The sequence below is a fragment of the Protobothrops mucrosquamatus genome, unplaced genomic scaffold, assembly GCF_001527695.2.
Source record: "Protobothrops mucrosquamatus isolate PMUCROS unplaced genomic scaffold, P.Mucros_1.0 scaffold1150, whole genome shotgun sequence".
Taxonomy (NCBI): domain Eukaryota; kingdom Metazoa; phylum Chordata; class Lepidosauria; order Squamata; family Viperidae; genus Protobothrops; species Protobothrops mucrosquamatus.
The window spans coordinates 183,188-201,873 of NW_015387365.1; the positions used below are offsets into that span (position 1 = coordinate 183,188).

The 18,686-nt window shown below is 45.5% G+C and overlaps 1 protein-coding gene across 1 annotated transcript in view; it reads right to left on the reverse strand.

The window, feature by feature from the left end:
- Positions 1-506: 506 nt before the first annotated feature.
- The window catches only part of LOC107291598 (ceramide synthase 4-like), a 52,471-nt gene continuing 34,291 nt past the window's right edge, over positions 507-18,686 (reverse strand). The window contains 5 exon segments of the mRNA XM_029284968.1: positions 507-719; positions 2,951-3,107; positions 7,894-8,000; positions 9,540-9,668; positions 10,510-10,602. Coding sequence (XP_029140801.1) covers positions 507-719; positions 2,951-3,107; positions 7,894-8,000; positions 9,540-9,668; positions 10,510-10,602 — 699 coding nt within the window.

Below are 18,686 nucleotides of genomic sequence, written 5' to 3' on the forward strand. Positions count from 1 at the left end.
ACCCCAAGATTGTTAGGTAAAATTTATGGTTTGGGGCTTAATGTCATGGTTCCAACAGATGAAACTCTTCAAAAGACCTTTGAGGCATTGTTTACCTTAAAGAACCTTTTATTCGAGAAACAAAGTATTGGCACTACATAGTTAAACTCAAAAACTGAATTCCGCAACCCTGAGCACAAAGTAGCTAAGCACAATTCCCTCCTCCAATTAACAGTCATAAATCACATTCCCCAATTAGATTGAAGCATGGGCTTCCTCCCCAGCTCTCCAGCCCACCAAATCTTTATCAACTCTAGGCGTAATAACCTTGGATTCCCACGGGTGAGTTATTATTGTTATGACTAACTGGACTTTCATCCACATTCCCCTTCCAGCATCAACTAACTCTAAAAGCAAAAGAGAAAAATGGCTGCAATTCCATCTGTTGTCGAAGCAAGAGCATCCAATGTTAGCAGCATTGACATCGGTGACCAATCTGGATGCAGTATTCCAGTAGAGAAGAGTAACTAATATGGAAACAGAGAGAAGGGTAGAGGGACTTTGGTGTGACCACTTGATGGCAAATTCCCGCTGTTCATCTGCATGAGCACTCTCTTAATAATGCAGGGCAAGTGGCAGTTGAGTTGGGCATTGATGGTACCATTTTTCTATTCTGACTTCTGGCTCAACTCATCCTCTTCTTCGCTGCCCTCCGAGTCGCTCCGCACATCCTTATCCACCTGCAAGAGAGATACAGATATGTTGTCTCCTTTTAATACTGCATGGCTAGAATGTGTTGGAGGATGGGGAAAGAGGCAGAAAACTTGGGGGGGGGGGCATAGAACTAGTCTTTTTCATTGGGGATGCACAACTTTTATATAACCTAAGGGCCACACCAGGTTTTATGTGCCATGCAAGCAAACCCATGACTTTTTGAAGAAGGGGTTTCATAAGTTTTAAGGGGTCATGGGTGGGGGCTTTAACCCACTGCAAAGCTAAGATATTGGAGAGATTGGACAATCTTTTGTTTGAAAATATTATAGGGTTTCTGGCATGGGCAGGGAATTAGACTACAAGACCTTGACGGTCCCTTCCAGCTCTATTGTGATTGAAGAAACAATAGATGGAAATGAACCAAGGAGAGAAACAACCTGGAATTAAGGAGACACTTCCTAACAGTGAGGACAATTAACCAGTGGAACAGCTTGCCACCAGAAGCTGTGGGTGCTTCATCACTGGAGGTTTTTAAGAAGAGACTTGACAGCCACTTGTTTGAAATGATATAGGGTCTTCTGCTTGAGCAGGGGGCTGGACTAGAAGACCTCTAAGGTCCCTTCCAGCACTATTCTGATTGATTGACCTTCCAAATTGCACAGTCATCCCCTCTCCTTGTGCCTCTGGGCTTGAGGGATACCGTTTGAATCCCACTAGTTCACAGCTGGTCTCTGGATTGTATACTTTGGGACCTATTTTACTGTATATGATGAAATGAAAGGAGGATGGCCCTCCATAACAACTTGTAAAAAAGGATCTGCAATTCTGATTCTGCAGCATGGTCCATTTTTCCGGTGACTCCCCATGTATTTCTTAACAGTTCACATCCACTTGCTTGGGTGTTGCAGAGGGAAGAGGAAGAGGATCCTTCATTTTGGTTTTTCTTTATGAACATATTTTACATTTCTGCAAAGTTTCCAGTTCTTTCAACCACCCATCGCCAAGATCACCCTTATGTGTATATGGTGTTCTTCGGACCTTAAAAGTGCAGGTAGTTTTTGACCTATGACCATAATGGAGCCAATTACGGTCATAAGCCATGATAGACATTATATGAAATGCCCTTGGTTAACGACCCCCGCCTCTGCTCTCCCTGATGTGGTCCTTAAATGAATGCATGGGTTGTTAAGCAGAGTGCAGGGTGCCTCAGGCATAACAGAATAACAGAGTTGGAAGGGACCTTGGAGGTCTTCTAGTCCAACCCCCTGCTCAAGCAGGAAACCCTAAACCATTTCAGATCAATAGTTGTCCAGTCTCTTCTTCAAAACTTCCAGTGTTGGAGCATTTATAACTTATGGAGGCAGGTTATTCCATTAATTAATCCTTCTAACTGTCAGGAAATTTCTCCTTAGTTCTGGGTTGCTTCTCTCCTTGATTAGTTTCCATCCATTGCTTCTTGTCCTGCCTTCTGGTGCTTTGGAGAATAGCTTGACTCCCTCTTCTTTGCAGCAGCCTCTGAGATATTGGAAGACTGTTATCACATTACCCCTAGTCCTTGGGAGCCTTGCCTATCCCTAGATACCCTATGATCTGCATCCCACCCCTCAAAATCTCTCACTGACAGTGGAGCAGGATAAAAGGAATTCAAACTCCCTCTTCTCAGGGGCTGCCCCAAAGAAGAGGGAGTCAACCTATTCTCAGAAGCACCAGAAGGCAGGACAAGAAGTAACGGATGGAAACTAACCAAGGAGAGAAGCAACCTGGAACTAAGGAGAAATTTCCTGACAGCAAGAACAATTAACCAGTGGAACAACCTGCCTCCAGAAGGTGCTCCAAAACTGGAAGTTTTTAATAAGCGATTGGACAACCATTTGTCTGAAATGGTATGGGGTTTCCTGCCTGACCAGGGAGACCTCCAAGGTCCCTTCCAACTATGTTATTCTATTCTATTCCATTCTAAATTATGGGTGGTGTTGTCCTAATCTGACAGACTTGATTTAAAGAAATAGAAACATACAACAAAGTAATTCAGAGAAAGTAGGGATATGTAAAGGATTTGGGGCTCAAATTGCTTCAGGTTTGAGATGCCCAGTTTTGAGTTTGAAATCTTCTAATTCTAATTCTAATTCTAATTCTAATATTCTAATATTCTAATATTCTAATTATTCTAATTCTATTCTAAATTCTGGTTTTGACCCTCCTCACCAACATGTACCTCCAGCTCACACCTCCCCGAATGCTCAATTTCTACCCTTACCGTTCCATGGATCAGGAACTGATAAACCATGAGGATGATCAGATAAGACCAAAAAACATGAAGGAGCTGCACGATCATCAGGAGAGCATTTAAGAAGTAGTAGCCGTAATAAGGCTGGTAGAGCTCCATGACATAGAAACATGTGTTGTGGAGAATCCTTGGGGGAGGGGCAAGGAGGGTAGCAAAAAGAAAGAAGGAAAGGGTTATCCGCTCAATATTTTTAAAGGCTGGCATAATTAATCCAGTTATGAATTCAGAATATTGACTAGGGCTTCAAAAATGAAAATGAATGATCTGCTTCAGCCAAAATTGATGTCGAAGTATCTTCGTAGACAATAACACATGGCCTGCTTAGGCTAATGGCTTCTAAGAATCTTCTAACATTTTTTTTTAAATCAGGATTCCCACATCTGGACTGTGCACATCTGCACAGCCACTAAGTAAAAGTAGATTTTGATCTCTTTTTTTTGCTGGTCATATAGACGACTGAAGCACTGAATGCCCTAATTTAAGAATTTCTATACAGATAGACCTTGTTTTACAACCGTCATGCCCCCAGCATGCAATTTGTATTTACTGTTGTTGTTCTCTGGCATGTGTTGAGTCCCACCTAGTAGCTGGGGACAAATCTTTTATTGTTTGGAAATTGTTCTGATGCTGTTTGAACTTAGAGGGCAACCATCCTCCTATCCTCCCTCATTCTAAAAAGCCAGACTCCATTTTTTAACATTCAGAGAAAACAGAAGAACCACGAAGAATCCAGCCTAATCCATGATACATGTTCATCTAAAACAAAAATCCATGTCTCATACATACAGCATCACTTTTGAGATCTAGATTTATCTGTATTTGTTAATTGTTATGCTTACTAGCAATTCAACACTGTTTATTTTGTATTTGGGTTCTTACTGTATGTATTTTTATTTTTCCCAGTTTCACCATTCTGTTTCTTTAATAAAGCATCCAGATCTATGCACACGGTCTATGGTTTATTGAAGGATAGGTGCGTTTAACTGCATGTCAAGTTGCACACAGGGTAATGTGTAGCAAGGACAGAACAACCATAACGGAGGCCAGAGTTTCTATCGTAACTCACAACAATCATACGTTGAGGCACTTAGATGACCAGATTGCAATTTTACAACTATTTTCATAGTGGTCATTAAGCAAATTCTTTTATTTCGATGGGTGGTGTATGAAGTCAGCACCCCCCCCCCAGAGAATGAAATATTTTGGGGAATATTAAAAAGGCAGGATAGAATATTTCCCCTAAAGGAGAAATAGAGAAAAATCTTAACGAAGGCAAAAACCAGTCCCAGTCACCCTGCCTCATGCAGAAACCTGAGGAGGCCAATCTTTAGAAATGGAGATTTGGTAATCCATTCAGAAAGACTGGGGCGACACTATTCATAAGCAAAACACCTTCAGCCACAGCTCGCACAGAAGGCTGCAGCTTATGGAATTAGAAAAACAAAGACTCCTAAAATCTACATTCCCCACCCAGCTCCAAGGACAAGACATGACCTCCAAGCCACAACGGAAGTCAGGCATCAATAATTAGAACAACAAAAGGGCACACTCAAGCACAGGTCAAAATACATTTTACAACAGGCATCTCAAACACAAAGCCCTAAAGCAGTGGTTCTCAACCTGTGGGTCGGGACCCCATTTGGGGTCGATCGACCATTTCACAGGGGTCGCCAAGCAAGGCTGTCCGCCATTTTTTTTGTCCGCCATTTTTTTTGTCCGCTATTTTTTTTCCCTTTTCCGGCGGTTGCCTTACCTCCCTTGGGCTGGGCCAGCTAGTGGTCGGCCTGCTCCATCTCTGCTGCTTGCCAGCTATGCCTCGGCCGGCGCAAGGGGCAGAACCATGCATGCGCGGTGCTCCCGGGCAGGGAAAGTCCTCGACTTATGACCGATTGGGTAGTCCTCGACTTATGACCGGTTTAGTCCTCGACTTACGACCGGTTTAGTCCTCGACTTATGACTGGTTGGGGTCGCAGCATTAAAAAGGTTGAGAACCATTGCCCTAAAGAATGTATAAAAACCCATCTATTCTCAACTCCATTTTGTCAGCTGTCCCAGAACTACATGCTGTTGATGAGGTTCTGCTCATCAATAAATAGGAACCTTCTTCCCTAATCAGCCTCCATTTTATTTCCAGCATCTTAGCCTCCATTTTATTTCCAGTGTCTTACTCCTGGCTTGGAACTGGACCTGATTTTTCTTTCAACTGTGGTTTTGACAGAAATCAGCCCCAAAGAGCAGAAACTGGCAAAAAAAAAAAATCATTGTCAAAGCTAACTTGCTTTTTTTGCCTGTATCAACTTCCAGCTCACAATTTGCCAAACAGAAACGGGAGGGCGGGGGGAGGCTAAGGAATGCATGAGAGCCTTCTGCCACTGAAGAGTCCTAGTGGACAATCATTTAAATATGAGCCAGCTGTGTGCTGCAGCTGCCAGAAAAGCCAACACAGGGCTAGGCTGAATTAACAGAGGGATAGAATCAAGACCACGTGAAGCATTAATACCACTTTACAAGGCCTTGGTAAGGCCACACTTGGAATACGGCATCCAGTTTTGGTCACCACGATGTAAAAAAGATCTTGAGACTCTAGAAAGAGTACAGAGAAGAGCAACAAAGATGATTAGGGGACTGGAGGCTAAAACATATAAGGAACGGTTGCTGGAATTGGGTATGTCTAGTTTAACAAAGAGAAGGACAAGGGGGGACATGATAGCAGTGTTCCAATATCTCAGGGGCTGCCACAAAGAAGAGGGAGTCAAGCTATTCTCCAAAGCACCTGAAGGCAGGACAAGAAGCAATGGGTGGAAACTAACCAAAGAGAGAAGCAACCTAGAACTAAGGAGAAACTTCCTGACAGTGAGAACAATTAACCAGTGGAACAACCTGCCTCCAGAAGTGGTGAATGCACCAACACTGGAAGTTTTTAAGAAGAAACTGGACAGCCATTTGTCCAAAATGGTTTAGGGCAGTGATGGCGAACCTTTTAGAGACCAAGTGCCCAAACTGCAACCCAAAACCCACTTATGCATCGTCGGGTGCCGGGTGGGTGTGGCCCATTGGGTGGGCGTGGCCCATTGGGTGGGCGTGGCTGAGGTGGTAATGGCAGACTGGGTGGGACTAAACAGTTCAATCAATCAACTCCAACTTTGCAAGATCTTTTTTTTCCCCACGAGAAGTTGAAATTGATTGATTGATTGAACCTTTTTTTTTTTTTGCACACGGTGGCGGAGGCCTAAAGTGAAAAGGTTTTATAAAACCCAGCTGAAGGCCTCGGACTGGGGCGACGGTGCCTGTGACCACAGAGAGGGCTCTGAGTGCCGCCTCTGGCACCCGTGCCATAGGTTCGCCACCACTGGTATAGGGTTTCCTGCCTGAGCAGGGGGTTGGACTAGATGATCTCCAAGGTCCCTTCCAACTTTATCATTATTATTATTATTATTATTATTATTATTATTAAGAGGTGATATCCATGAAGGCCAAGTTCTCAGAGCTACCAGCCAGTGCAGGACTGTGTTCCCAAGACAAAAGCACTGAATATAATTGGTGGACAATGAACTGTGGGTAGCCCAGGGGTAAAAAGGGGTTGTTTTTTTTACCTCAGAACTGACTTTGCTTCTGCTTCTGCTTTGACAATGTTGTTTTTGTGCCAGTTTCTGGTCTTTGGGGCTGATTTCTGTCAAAACCACAGTTGAAAGAAAAATCAGGTCCATTTCCAAGCCAGGAGTAAGACACTGGAAATAAAATGGAGGCTGAGATGCTGGAAATAAAATGGAGGCTGCTTAGGGAAGAAGGTTCCTGTTTATTGATGAGCAGAACCTCATCAACAGCATGTAGTTCTAGAATAGCTGACAAAATGGATCTTTCAATAAAGTTTTACTCTTGGTAGCGCGTACATTCCAGGAGTTTTTTTGGGGGGATGTGCCAAATGGGATGGTCGACATTTATAAATAGTATCATTTTTACTTGTCTGTGGAGATTCTCAGTCATCCAGGTCATCGTTGTCCCAAAGATGCTTTTTCACGAGGCAATTGGACTTTCTTGTTTTTCTTTGAAGACCTTTCGCTTCTCATCCAAGAAGCTTCTTCAGCTCTGACTGGATGGTAGGGAATGGAAGGATATCCCAAGGATAAAACACCCAGACACAAACTGAGCAACGTGGTATATGCAGTACAGTGCAGTGAGACATGTACAGATCTGTACATTGGAGAAACAAAATAACCACCTCACCAATGCATGGCACAACATAGGAGAACAAATCCATCAGAACAAGATTCAGTAGTCCATCTGCACTTGAAAGACAAAAGCCACTCTTTCAAACATAGCAAAGTCCAAATTTTGGACAGAGAAGACTGCTAGTTTAAAAGAGGGATCAAAGAGGCCACCTATCTCAAAACTGAACAGACCTCTCACAACAGAGGGGGAGGGATATGACATCATCTATCTTCAGTCTACAACTCAGTTATTTTAACAGTTCCAAGAAGGCTCCACACCCATTTGCACTACTCAGGTGACCCCGAGGGCACAGATAAACCTCCAAATTGGCCTCAATGACTCTCTAAAAGAAGGCAAGTGACCAGCTGTCTGTAAGGAGTATAAATCCTTCCATTCCCCACCATCCAGTCAGAGCTGAAGAAACTTCTTGGATGAGAAGCGAAATGTCTTCAAAGAAAAACAAGAAAGTCCAGTTGCCTCCTGAAAAAGCATCTTTGGGACTATCATTTTTACTCTTACAGGTAGCCTGGAGGTTACCTCCCACCTTTGGCCATTTGATGGTCTACATGCAGCTTGAAACTCTCACTTGTATAGAGCAGTGACAAGCTGGGGTTTCCCAAAGTTTGTGTGGGTGACATAAAGATCAAGATGGCACAACTGTGTTGTCAAAGCCCCATCCTTTTTGCATGATTCCTGAAACATACTTGAAAGGAAAAATCCCCAGATGAACAAACAGGAATATTGCTGAGAATACGATAAAAAGTGTGTCACAGGTTTTTTGCCACTTCAGGTAGTTAAATATCTTTGCCATCTGAGAAAAAGAGAGAGAAAAAGAAGCAGTGGTTGTTGAGTGACTAAGGTTCCTATTTTGTGAACACTTGACTTTCAGGATACAATGACAATATTCTGACATGATAGCACTGACATGGTAGCCCTGGTGACATGATAGCACTGTTCCAATATTTGAGGGGCTCCTACAAAGATAAGGGGGGGGCAACTGTTTTCCAAAGCACCAAAAGGCAAGACAAGAAACAATGAATGGTGAACGGCTCGCAGTCTTCCAATATTTAAGGGGCTGCCACAAGGAAGAAAGAGGGTCAACCTATTCTCCAAAGCACCTGAAGGCAGGACAAGAACTAATGAAGGAGAGAAGCAACCTAGAATTAAGGAGAAATTTCCTGACAGTGAGAACAATAAATCAGTGGAACAGCTTGCCTCCAGAAGTTGTGGGGGCTCCATCACTGAAGGCTTTCAAGAAGACACTGGACAGCCATTTGTCTGAAATGGTATAGGATCTCCTGCTCAAGCAGGGGGTTGGATTAAAAGACCTCTGACATCCCTTCCAAGTGTATCATTCTATGTTCTATGTTCTCTGGCTTTAGACTGCAGCACCTCTCTTCCCTTTATCAGAGGGGTGCTGGGAATTGTAGTTTGGAGAATATGGAAATGCTGAAGAGAAACCTGGAGGAAGATTAGCTTGCAAGCAAAGCCTGGTGAGAATATCTTAGTCTCCCACAACTGAGGCTTAGCTTAAACCTTTTCCAAACATTCTGTGCTTAATACGGAACAAATGCAAAACTATAATTTTAAACTCAAAACCGGGTATCTAAAACCTGAAGCAATTTCAGCCCCAAATCCTTTACATATCCCTGCTGTATCTGAACAGCTTTGTTGTATGTTTCTCTTTCTTTAAAACAAGCCTGTCAGATTATGACACCACCACCCATAATTTAGAATGGAATAAAATAGAATAGAATAACAGAGTTGGAAGAGACCTTGGAGGTCTTCTAGTCCAACCCCCTGCTCAGGCAGGAAACCCTATACCATTTCAGACAAATAGTTGTTCCAGTCTCTTCTTCAAAACTTCCAGTGTTCGAGCACCCAACACTTCTGGAGGCAAGTTGTTCCACTGATTAATTGTCCTCACTATCCTCAATTTCTCCTTAATTCCAGGTTGCTTCTATCCTTGATTTAGTTTCCATCCATTGCTTCTTTTCCTCCCTTCAGGTGCTTTGGAGAATAGCTTGACTCTCTCTTCTTTGGGGCAGCCCCTGAGATATTGGAACACTGATATCATGTCACCCCTAGTCCTTCTCTTCATTAAACTAGACATACCCAATTCCAGCAACGTTCTTTACATGTTTTATCTTCGACTACCCTGATCATCTTTTAGCCAGTCCCAGCACCTCTGGCAGGCTGCAGGCAAGAGGCCAGTATAAATTCCTTTCTAGAATTAATTTCTTTTTCCATAGAACATGGAAGAAGGTTTTTTTTAGGTAGGCGGGGTGAAAGAGAAGAACTTGTTCTTCCTTCCTGGAGTAGGGCAAGAGCATTTCTGAGCTTAACTTACCTCCAGGAGATAATGCGTAGAATCAATTAGAAATAAGATAAGTGAACCGATACGGATGTAATTGGCACAGTACGAGAAGCCAATGAGTAAAATGGTGACTACATGATGGACAATTTCTTGATGAAAGTCCTGCAACAGAAGAGAGGATTGTATTGATGGATTTTGCAGATGGTGCATGGGGACCAACTGCCTCCATTATTATGGGGAAGGAATTTAAAGTGAAAGTAGACAACTGTACCCTGCTGAGTCATTGTTTCAGAGATATTTCTTACCTTGGGGAAGCTGGCAGGGAGCAATGGAAATCCTTTCTTCCTTCCTCTCCTTCCCTCCCTTCCCCTCTCTCTCCCTTCCTTTTCATATCTTCCTTCCCTTCTTCCCTTTCCCTCTCTCCCTCCCTCCCTTCCTCTTTTCCTTCCCTACCCTGCCCTTTCCTATCCTTCCCAGCAGGCAGGTAAATGGCTTCTGCTGGATGGGGGAAGGGAGCAAGGGATTGTGTGACTGGCTGGGAAATTGTCACAGAATACTGAAAATAAAGGTCACATAATCTCATAGCAGCACAGCAGTACAGCAGTAGCCAAGAGCATTGAAGGCTCATAACCCATTTCCTCAGGAGTCATTACTCCTGGATTTTAGATGTATTCTGTATGTTAGCCCATTTGAGGTTGCCTGCTTCAAAAATAGTTGCCATGTTATGTACCATTTCGCCTAGTTAAAGGTCATGACCATAAGAATTGCATCTGAAGATGCATGGAATTAGTGTCTTTGTCTTTTACTTTTTCTCTTCATTTCATTGATTGCACAGTTTTAAAATTAACCACCTGAGTCATATTGGTGAGATGGCAGCCACATAAATTGAGTGAAAGACATAAATGCTGCTGATGCAACAAAGGAAGAACCATGTTCTCTTCTTCAATCTGAATGGGGCTTCCGGACCAGCTTGACTGCATCTCTTCTGCCAGAGACCACTCACCTTCTGTTTGACATCAAAAGGAAGAGTGATAACCAAGGAGCAGTAGAAGGAGAACTGCATGAGGAAGTAGCCAAAAATGCTCAGCTGGAGAGGCTGTAATGCAAAATGGGAAGGGTGAAATGAAGAGAAATGGTGTCATGTCAACTCTCAACTTCCAAAGCAAAAATAAAGTCCTATAATGGTGTTTCTCAAACTCAGCAATTGTAATGGAATGTGTGCATGATTGTCAGGTCCCCCAAATCCTCATCGTTTCCCCTGCATATATATTCTATTTTGGGGGCCTGCCATTCTGCTGGGGGGAGGGGGAGATACTTTTGCTTGGGTTAACTTTTGCTTTCTACTTTCCCTCCTCTGCCTCTATCATCTTGAGAAATGAATGTGTCTCCCTTATCAGGGAGACGGTTACAGAGAAACAAAAGTTGGAGAAGACCTTGAAATGCCTGCCAACTGTATCAGCCAGCCTGGCATTGTGCCACCTGTGGATTGGCTGGATTTCAAATGGACAGTATGCCTTTGGTGGGAGGAGGAGGTTAGTTGAAGTGGTCCTTACATAAGGCGAGATCTGCATAGTATTCAACCTGGAGAAGCTTCTGCCCTACCAGAGAAGTCACAACTGATTTGTACATGGAGGAGTTCCAGGCAGAGAACTATGTAAGGACCCACTTCAACTAACCACCCAAGAAAGCAGAACTCTTGAAACAGGCATTGTCTCAAAAGGGTACTTTTATTAAAGATCAGTAACAGTAGGGATGTCAAGGCGAGATCTGGGGAAAAACCCGTGCAAGTGGTATAATTAAGCCAGCCATATTTCTCCTCCCAACAAAGTCATAATGTCCATTGGAAATCCAGCCAATCCATGTCACCACCGTCCGTTGTCGTCCAAAATAACACAGTCAAGGAACACAGGTACGAGGTGCTAGCAAGGTTTATTCCTCAGCAAACAAAAAGTCAGCACTGAGAGTGGTTTGCTCCCAGTGCTTTACATAACTGTGCCATGCCCCAAAGCCCCACCCCCAGCAGCAAACCAGCATCCGCCCAAAAGACATAACCCCCCCCCCCTGGTCCACTCACGCCCTTCCCTTGGCCAAGCCACGGCCTGCTGGCCCTCCGTCCAGCCGCCCAGACCAGAACCTCCCACCGGCTCCATGCCGGTCATGCCCTTGGCTGTTCCCTCTGGACCTCCGCAGTCCTGCCCGGCCATCAGCAGCCTCTTCTCATGCACCGGAGGCCTCCGGCGGTTCCTGGCGGTGAGCGGCGGCTTCCCCCGACGCTCAGCTACTGCGCTGATGGCCGTAGTCTCCTCCCACCGCCGGCAGTGCCTGGTGGTGCCCAGCTGCCTCCCGACGCTCAGCTGCGATGGCTGACATCGGGCCAGTCCCCCCCATCCACTGTCGAGGCTCCGTGGTTGGCCTGGAGAAGGTAGGCAGCCAGCAAGGAAACGGAGGAGAAGGGGGAGGGCTGTTTCCGATGTCCAGCTGGCCTGTTCTGGTGGCTGGCTCGGCTCAGGGGACTGGCTGGCGTCAAGGTGGCATCTGGCTGCTGCGGCCCGTGCTCCAGTTCACCCCCCCACCAGTGAATGGCAAGCCCCATGGGGCTTGACAATCCACAGCTGGCAAAATGAGCGGGTAACTGGTACAGTCGGCGCGCATCTCAAGGTCTTCTCCAGCTTTCGTTTCTCTGTCACCATCTCCCTGATAAGGGAGACACATTCCTTTCTCAAGATGATAGAGGCAGAGGAGGGAAAGTAGAAAGTGAAAGTTATCCCAAGTGAAAGCAAATATCTCCCCTCCCCCACCCCAACAGAATGGCAGGCCCCAAAAGTAGAATATATATATGCAGGGGAAATGATGTGGGTTTTGGGGACCTGACAATGACCTCAGGAAAAGAAGGCAAGACAAGAAGTGATGGATGGAAACTAATCGAGAAAGCAGAAACCAAAGGAGAACAATTAATCAATGGAACAGCTTGCCACTAGAAATTGTGGGTGCTCCATCACTGGAGGCTTTTAAGAAGAGACTGGGCAGTCAGTTGTATCGAATGGTATAGGACAGTGATGGTGAACCTATGGCACGCATGCCAGAGGTGGCACTCGGAGCCCTCTCTGTGCTCCAGCCCCAACTCCACCCATGGCCCCCTCCTCACTAACAGCCCCCCAGAGGAGAGTCGCCCCTGGGCACGGCCCGCACGGAGCAGTGCAACCAAGGACATGACAGCCGGGCAGTAGGGACAAGACTCTGCCCTCATGCCCTGTCACGCACAGATGATGCTCCGGGGCATGGGCGGAGGGCGTGGCAGCCATGGCATTGCACAGCTGCCTGGACAATCTTCGGTGGGTTGTGGAGGCGGTGGGTGGCCCTGTGGGCGGATGGGGGTGGGGCGGGGCAGAGTGGGGGTGGAGTAGGAGGGGCAGGGGATGGAGAGGGGGTGGGCTGGAGGTGGGACAGTTTTTGGGCACTCGGTCTCTAAAAGCTTCGCCATCACTGGTTTAGGGTCTCCTGCTTGAGCAGAAGGTTAGACTAGAAGACCTCCAAGGTTCCTTCCAAGTCTGTTATTCTGTGTCTAAGGGAAAATATGTTGCCTAGGAAACAATCAGACAAGAGACCCCAAGAGACCCCGTTGTCTTTACATTCAGAGAAAGAAACTTAGGAAGGACATTCCCTTCTGGATCAAACAGGTAAAAGTGACAATGGGAGGTTTGTGCTTTTGAACCTGCCACCTGTAGCCTTATTGTAAAGTAGAATGAGTATGGATTGTATCATTGACGCAGAAGAAAAGCCTTCCTCCCTGGCCTCATATAAGCAAAGGAAAACTTCAGCATGCCTGAAACTTTCTGAACCTTTCAAGGAAAAGAGAACTCCTTGCTGGCCATCAAGTTAAGGGGAGGCTCTGTTAGGGTTGAGGACCAGGAAATATTGTATGGCTGGAAGGAAGAATAGTTTCAACTAAATATTCAGATATCCTATAGGGAATGGCCCAAAAAGCCAGCAAAGCAATTGAAGCTGAAAAGAGACAATTCAGCAAGACAATAGTCCAGGAGTGTCAAACTCAATTTCATTGAGGGCCGCATCAGCATTGTGGTTGCCCTTGGGGGGCCGGGTGGGTGTGGCCAGGGTGGGTACAGCCCACTAGGTGGGCGTGGATGGAGTGGGTGTGGTATACTGGGTGGGCATGGCCAGTTCTACATCGTTCCCATCAAGGGTGCATGTGGGGGTCTGGGCATGAGTGGGACAGATCTGAGGGTCTCTGGCAAAAGGGGGTGGGACCAGGACAAGTGCCAAGGCATGGTCCACTGGAGGAGCCTCACTGTTCCTCTCAGGCCATGTGGGGGCGGGGCTGGATGGTGGTGCGGGTTGCCCGAAGCCCTGGGCAGCAGAGGTCAAATGCCCAGCCTGGCCCTCGAACACCCGCGGCACCAAGTCCAGCCCCACTTCCCCAAGGGTGCACCCAGCTACACTTATCTCTTCCTCAAGGCTGCTGCTGCTGTGCTTGCTCTCCTTAGCCAGGTTGCTCATGATGGGTACGAGGGCAAAGTCAGAGGGAGGCCCATTCCCTCTCCATGGGAGGAGACCCAGCTTTTATCCAAAGCTTCCTTAGCAATAGGATGGGAGACCCCCAGGATAGGCCAGGAGGAGGGAGCAAGGGGATGGTGAAAGGGCAGCAGGGCAGGACTAAGGCAGAAGTTCCCTCAGACCCTCCCTCTCCTTCTTTCCTTCTTTCTTTCCTTCCTTCCTAAGTACAGAGTGGTGGGAAAATATTTGAGATGAGGGAGGGAGAAAAACAGGCAAGAAATGCAGCTGGGGAGGTGTCACCCTTCGTGAGGAATGAAGAAATGCACCATCACCTGGAAGTGGCCAGCACATGGCCCTCACCTACTTCACATATCTGGCTTGGTGGGCTCTGGGGGAAGGGATGCCATGAGCAGCATGAGAGTCAACATTACCTGCGCAATGCCGCCCAGCCCCCATCATGCCTGGTTCCAGCAGGCAGCGGGGCGCTCTCCTCAGAGCGCCGAGAGGTTGAGCCGGGCGGTGTGAAGCTCGCCAGCTTTGCACCTTGCTGCCTGCTGAAACTGGGCAGGCTGGGGGCTAGGCAGCATTGCGCTTCTCATCAGATTCGCGCCACCCGGCTCAGCTCTTGGCGCTGTGAGGAGAGCGCCCCGCTGCATGCAGAAACCAGTCAGGCTGGGAGCTGGGCGGCCTCGCGTTTCTTTTTGGATTTGCACCACCTGGCTCAGCCTCTCGGTGCTGTGAGGAGAGCCCCCCGCTGCCTACTGAAACTCCTCCCCCAGAGCCCATCAAGCCTGATATGTGAAGTAGGCGAGGGTGATTTGCTGTCCACTTCCAGGCGATCGTGCATTTCTTCATTCTTCACAAAGGGTGACACCTCCTCAGCATGCATCCAGGTGGTGGGGCCGACGCAGCAGGGGCTAGTTCCTTGCTGTTTCCAGACAGCCTTGTGGAGCTAAGACTGAATGCATTTCAGCATAGATGGCCACCACAAAATTGTACATTGGCTCCCGGCCAGCCTGGGCCAGGGCCAAGGCAGCAGGGGCCGTTCCCTCACTGTTTCCAGGATGGCTTTGCGGGCCACATGAAACCACTTCGCGGGCCACATCTGGCCCCTGGATCTTGTGTTTGACATGTCTGCAATAGTCCAAAGATCCCCCCCCCCATTTTGTTTTATAAAACTAGAGGGTTGAGCAGGCATTAAAGAAGGTATTTGAATGGCCTTCGTGGTCCCTAAACCTAAATAACACTGCAAATTTGAAGAGGGACCCTAAATATGACCCTAAATATGCAATGCAGGCAAGGAGTTTGAAGAATATTTCTCAGCTAGGAGAGTTCTGAAAAGAAGAATAGTTTTTTTTAATTGTACACAACTGCACAGAAATAGTAAGCAGACATCCAAATTTGCAGAAAGATGTGGTATTCAACTTTTGTTCAGGGAGAAACATGTGTTCACTTAGGAATTCAGCGACATATATAAACTTTTAAAAAGCATATCTTCCTTCCCCTGTCCTGACCACTTTCTACAGGGGGACGATCGAGAGCATCCTGTCATACAGCATCACAGTCTGGTTTGGAAGCTTCCCTGCTTCAGACAGGAAGGTGGTGCAGAGAGTGGTGAGGATGGCTGAAAAGATCATTGGCTGTTCCCTCCCTCCCATCCAGGACATAGCACAGAAGTGTTGCTTGAGCAGGGTCTGCAAGATTATCTGGGACACCACACATCCTCTTCATGACCTGTTTTCCTTGTTCCCTTCTGGGAGGAGGGGGCTTTGTGGTATCTGTGGCAGAACATCCAGATTCAGCCATAGTTTCATTCAATACAGCATTAACCTTGTGAACTCTCAAGCTTCCTCCTTCCATTATATATTCAAGATGGACAGTATTTAATACTTATTTGCTACATATATGTAGGGATGTGGGTCTATATGTTGTTCATAGTATGTTTAGGTGTGCGTCACTTTGAGAGCGGGCAACTAAATTTCATTTTTGATGTGTGCCGTTGTGCCCACAGTAAAAAAATTGACAATAAAGGTTATCTTATCTGAATGGTACTCTAAGAACTAAGAAGAAATTTCCTGATAAATTAATCAATGGGATGGCTTGCCTCCAGAAATTGTGAATGCTCCAACACTGGAAGTTTTTAAGAAGAGACCAGACAGACACTTGTCTGAAATGGTATAGGGTTTCCTGCCTGAGCAGGGGGTTGGACTAGAACAGAAAGAGTACAGAGAAGAGCAACAAAGATGATTAGGGGACTGGAGGCTAAAGCATATAAGGAACGGCTGCTGGAATTGGATATGTCTAGTTTAATGAAGAGAAGGAAGAGGGGGGACATGATAGCACTGTCAAGCTATTTTCCAAAGCGCCTGAAGGCAGGACAAGAAGCAACGGGTGGAAACTAATCAAGGAGAGAAGCAACCTAGAACTAAGGAGAAACTTCCTGACAGTGAGAATAATTAACCAGTAGAACAACCTGCCTCTAGAAGCGGTGAATGCTCCAACACTGGAAGTTTTTTAAGAAGAGACTGGACAGCCATTTGTCCGAAATGGTACAGGGTTTCCTGCCTGAGCAGGGGGTTGGACTAGATGACCTTCAAGGTCCCTTCCAACTTTACTATTATTATTATGGATCCTCGCACAGTTAGCCAGATGTTCTGACTGGATTTGGCATTTTGTCTACCTATCAAGTCCTTACCCAGGACCTGGGATAGGCAGATGTGGATGTTTGATGGTATTACAGATATTGTCGCAGGATGGAAGCAGTTCCTTGTAAGGCCGCCTTTTGCAATTGACTAATAGCGAATTAGTCAATGCCAATGGTGTTCAAGTGGTGTTCCAGTTGTTTTGGGATACCTCCAGGGCGGGGTATAAATCTAATAAAATCAAATCAAATCAAATCAAAGCACCCAAGGTGCCTATTACTATTGGTACTACCTTTGCTTGCTTTTGCCACCGTCTTTCTATTTCTATTTGTAGGTCTCTGTATTTTGTTATCTTCTCCAGTTCTTTCTCGTCTATTCTGCTGTCTCCAGGCACTGCCACGTCCACTATCCAGACTTTTTTGTCTTTCTTATCGACAATTGTTAGGTCCGGGGTGTTATGTTGCAGGTGCTTGTCTGTTTGAATTCTGAAGTCCCAGAGCAGTTTAATTTTATTATTTTCTATGACTTTCTCTATTTTATGATCCCACCAGTTTTTGCTTACAGGCAAATGATATTTCTTGCAGATCTTCCAATGCACCATTGTTGCTACTTTGTCATGCCGCTGCTTGTAGTCAGTCTGTGCAATCTTCTTGCAGCAGCTTATAAGGTGGTCCACTGTTTCTTCAGCTTCTTTGCATAGGCGGCACTTACTATCTGTTGCTGTCTTCTCAATTTTGACTTTATATGCATTTGTCCTTAAGGCTTGGTCTTGTGCAGCCAGAATTAGTCCCTTGGTCTCTTTCTTCAATTTTCCTGCTCTTAGCCATTGCCAGGTCTTGTTATTATCTGCTTTCCCAGCTATTTTTTAATGTACTGGCCATGTAGTGCTTTGTCTTCCCATGCCTCTATTCTGTTCTTCATTTGGTCTTTCTTGTAGGCCAGTTTGGTCTCTCCAGTAGTCAGTAAGCCTTCCTGATATACTAATTTCAGTGCATCTTCATCACTGTCCTTCAGATATTCTTCCAAAGCCATTTTTTCTTCTTCAACCATCTGATGTACTTACAGCATTCCACGCCCACCTATTGAGCAGCGATTCTATTTCAGATGATGTTTTTCCATACAGCTTCAGATCATCCATGTAAAAAAGAGGCGGGATACTCTGGCAGATGTTTTTGATGTTTGATAGCCATGTCCTGAGTTATTCAGTATTGTTGACAGAGGAAACAGTGCAGTAATAAATAGTAATGATGATAATGAATCTCCTTGAAGTATTCCTCTCTTGATGTTAACCTTTCCCAGTCTCTCACCATTGACCTGCAACTGTGTCTTCCATTGTGCCATCAATCTTTGCACAAATTTTCTGATGTTTCTACTGACCCCTATTATTTCTAGGCATCTGATTATCCAGTCAGGTGGCAAATGCCTTTTTGTAGTCAATCCATGCCACATTCAGGTTGGTCTTCCTTTTCTTGCAGTTTTCCAAAATCATTTTGTCTATTAGGAGTTGATCTTTTGTTCCTCTGCTATTGGGTCGGTTTCCTTTCTGCTCAGGTGAAAAGAGATTGTTTTCAATTAGATGCTGTTGTACTACATCAGCTACCATACCAGTTAGCAATTTGAAAGTTGTTGGTAAGCAGGTAATTGTCCTGTAGTTGCCTGGTGTTGCCCCTTTTGCTGGATTTTTCATTATTAGATAGGTTTTCCCAGTTGTTAGCCACTTTTCAATTTCTCCTCCTTGTAGTATATTGTTGAACTGTTTGGCAATGAGTGGATGTATAACAGTTAGATGTTTCAACCAAAACCCATGCAGTTCATCTTCACCTGGTACTGACCAATTTTTGATCTTCCTTGCTCTTTTTTCTACCATTTTTGTTGTTATTACTAGTTCTTTCATTTCAACTTCTGTTTTATTTGCATCCACCTCTTTTAACCAAGCTGCATCCTTGTTGTATTTCTTTGGGTTATCCCATATCTGCTTCCAGAACTGCACTGTTTCTTCCTTGTCAGGTACTGACTGATTCATTGC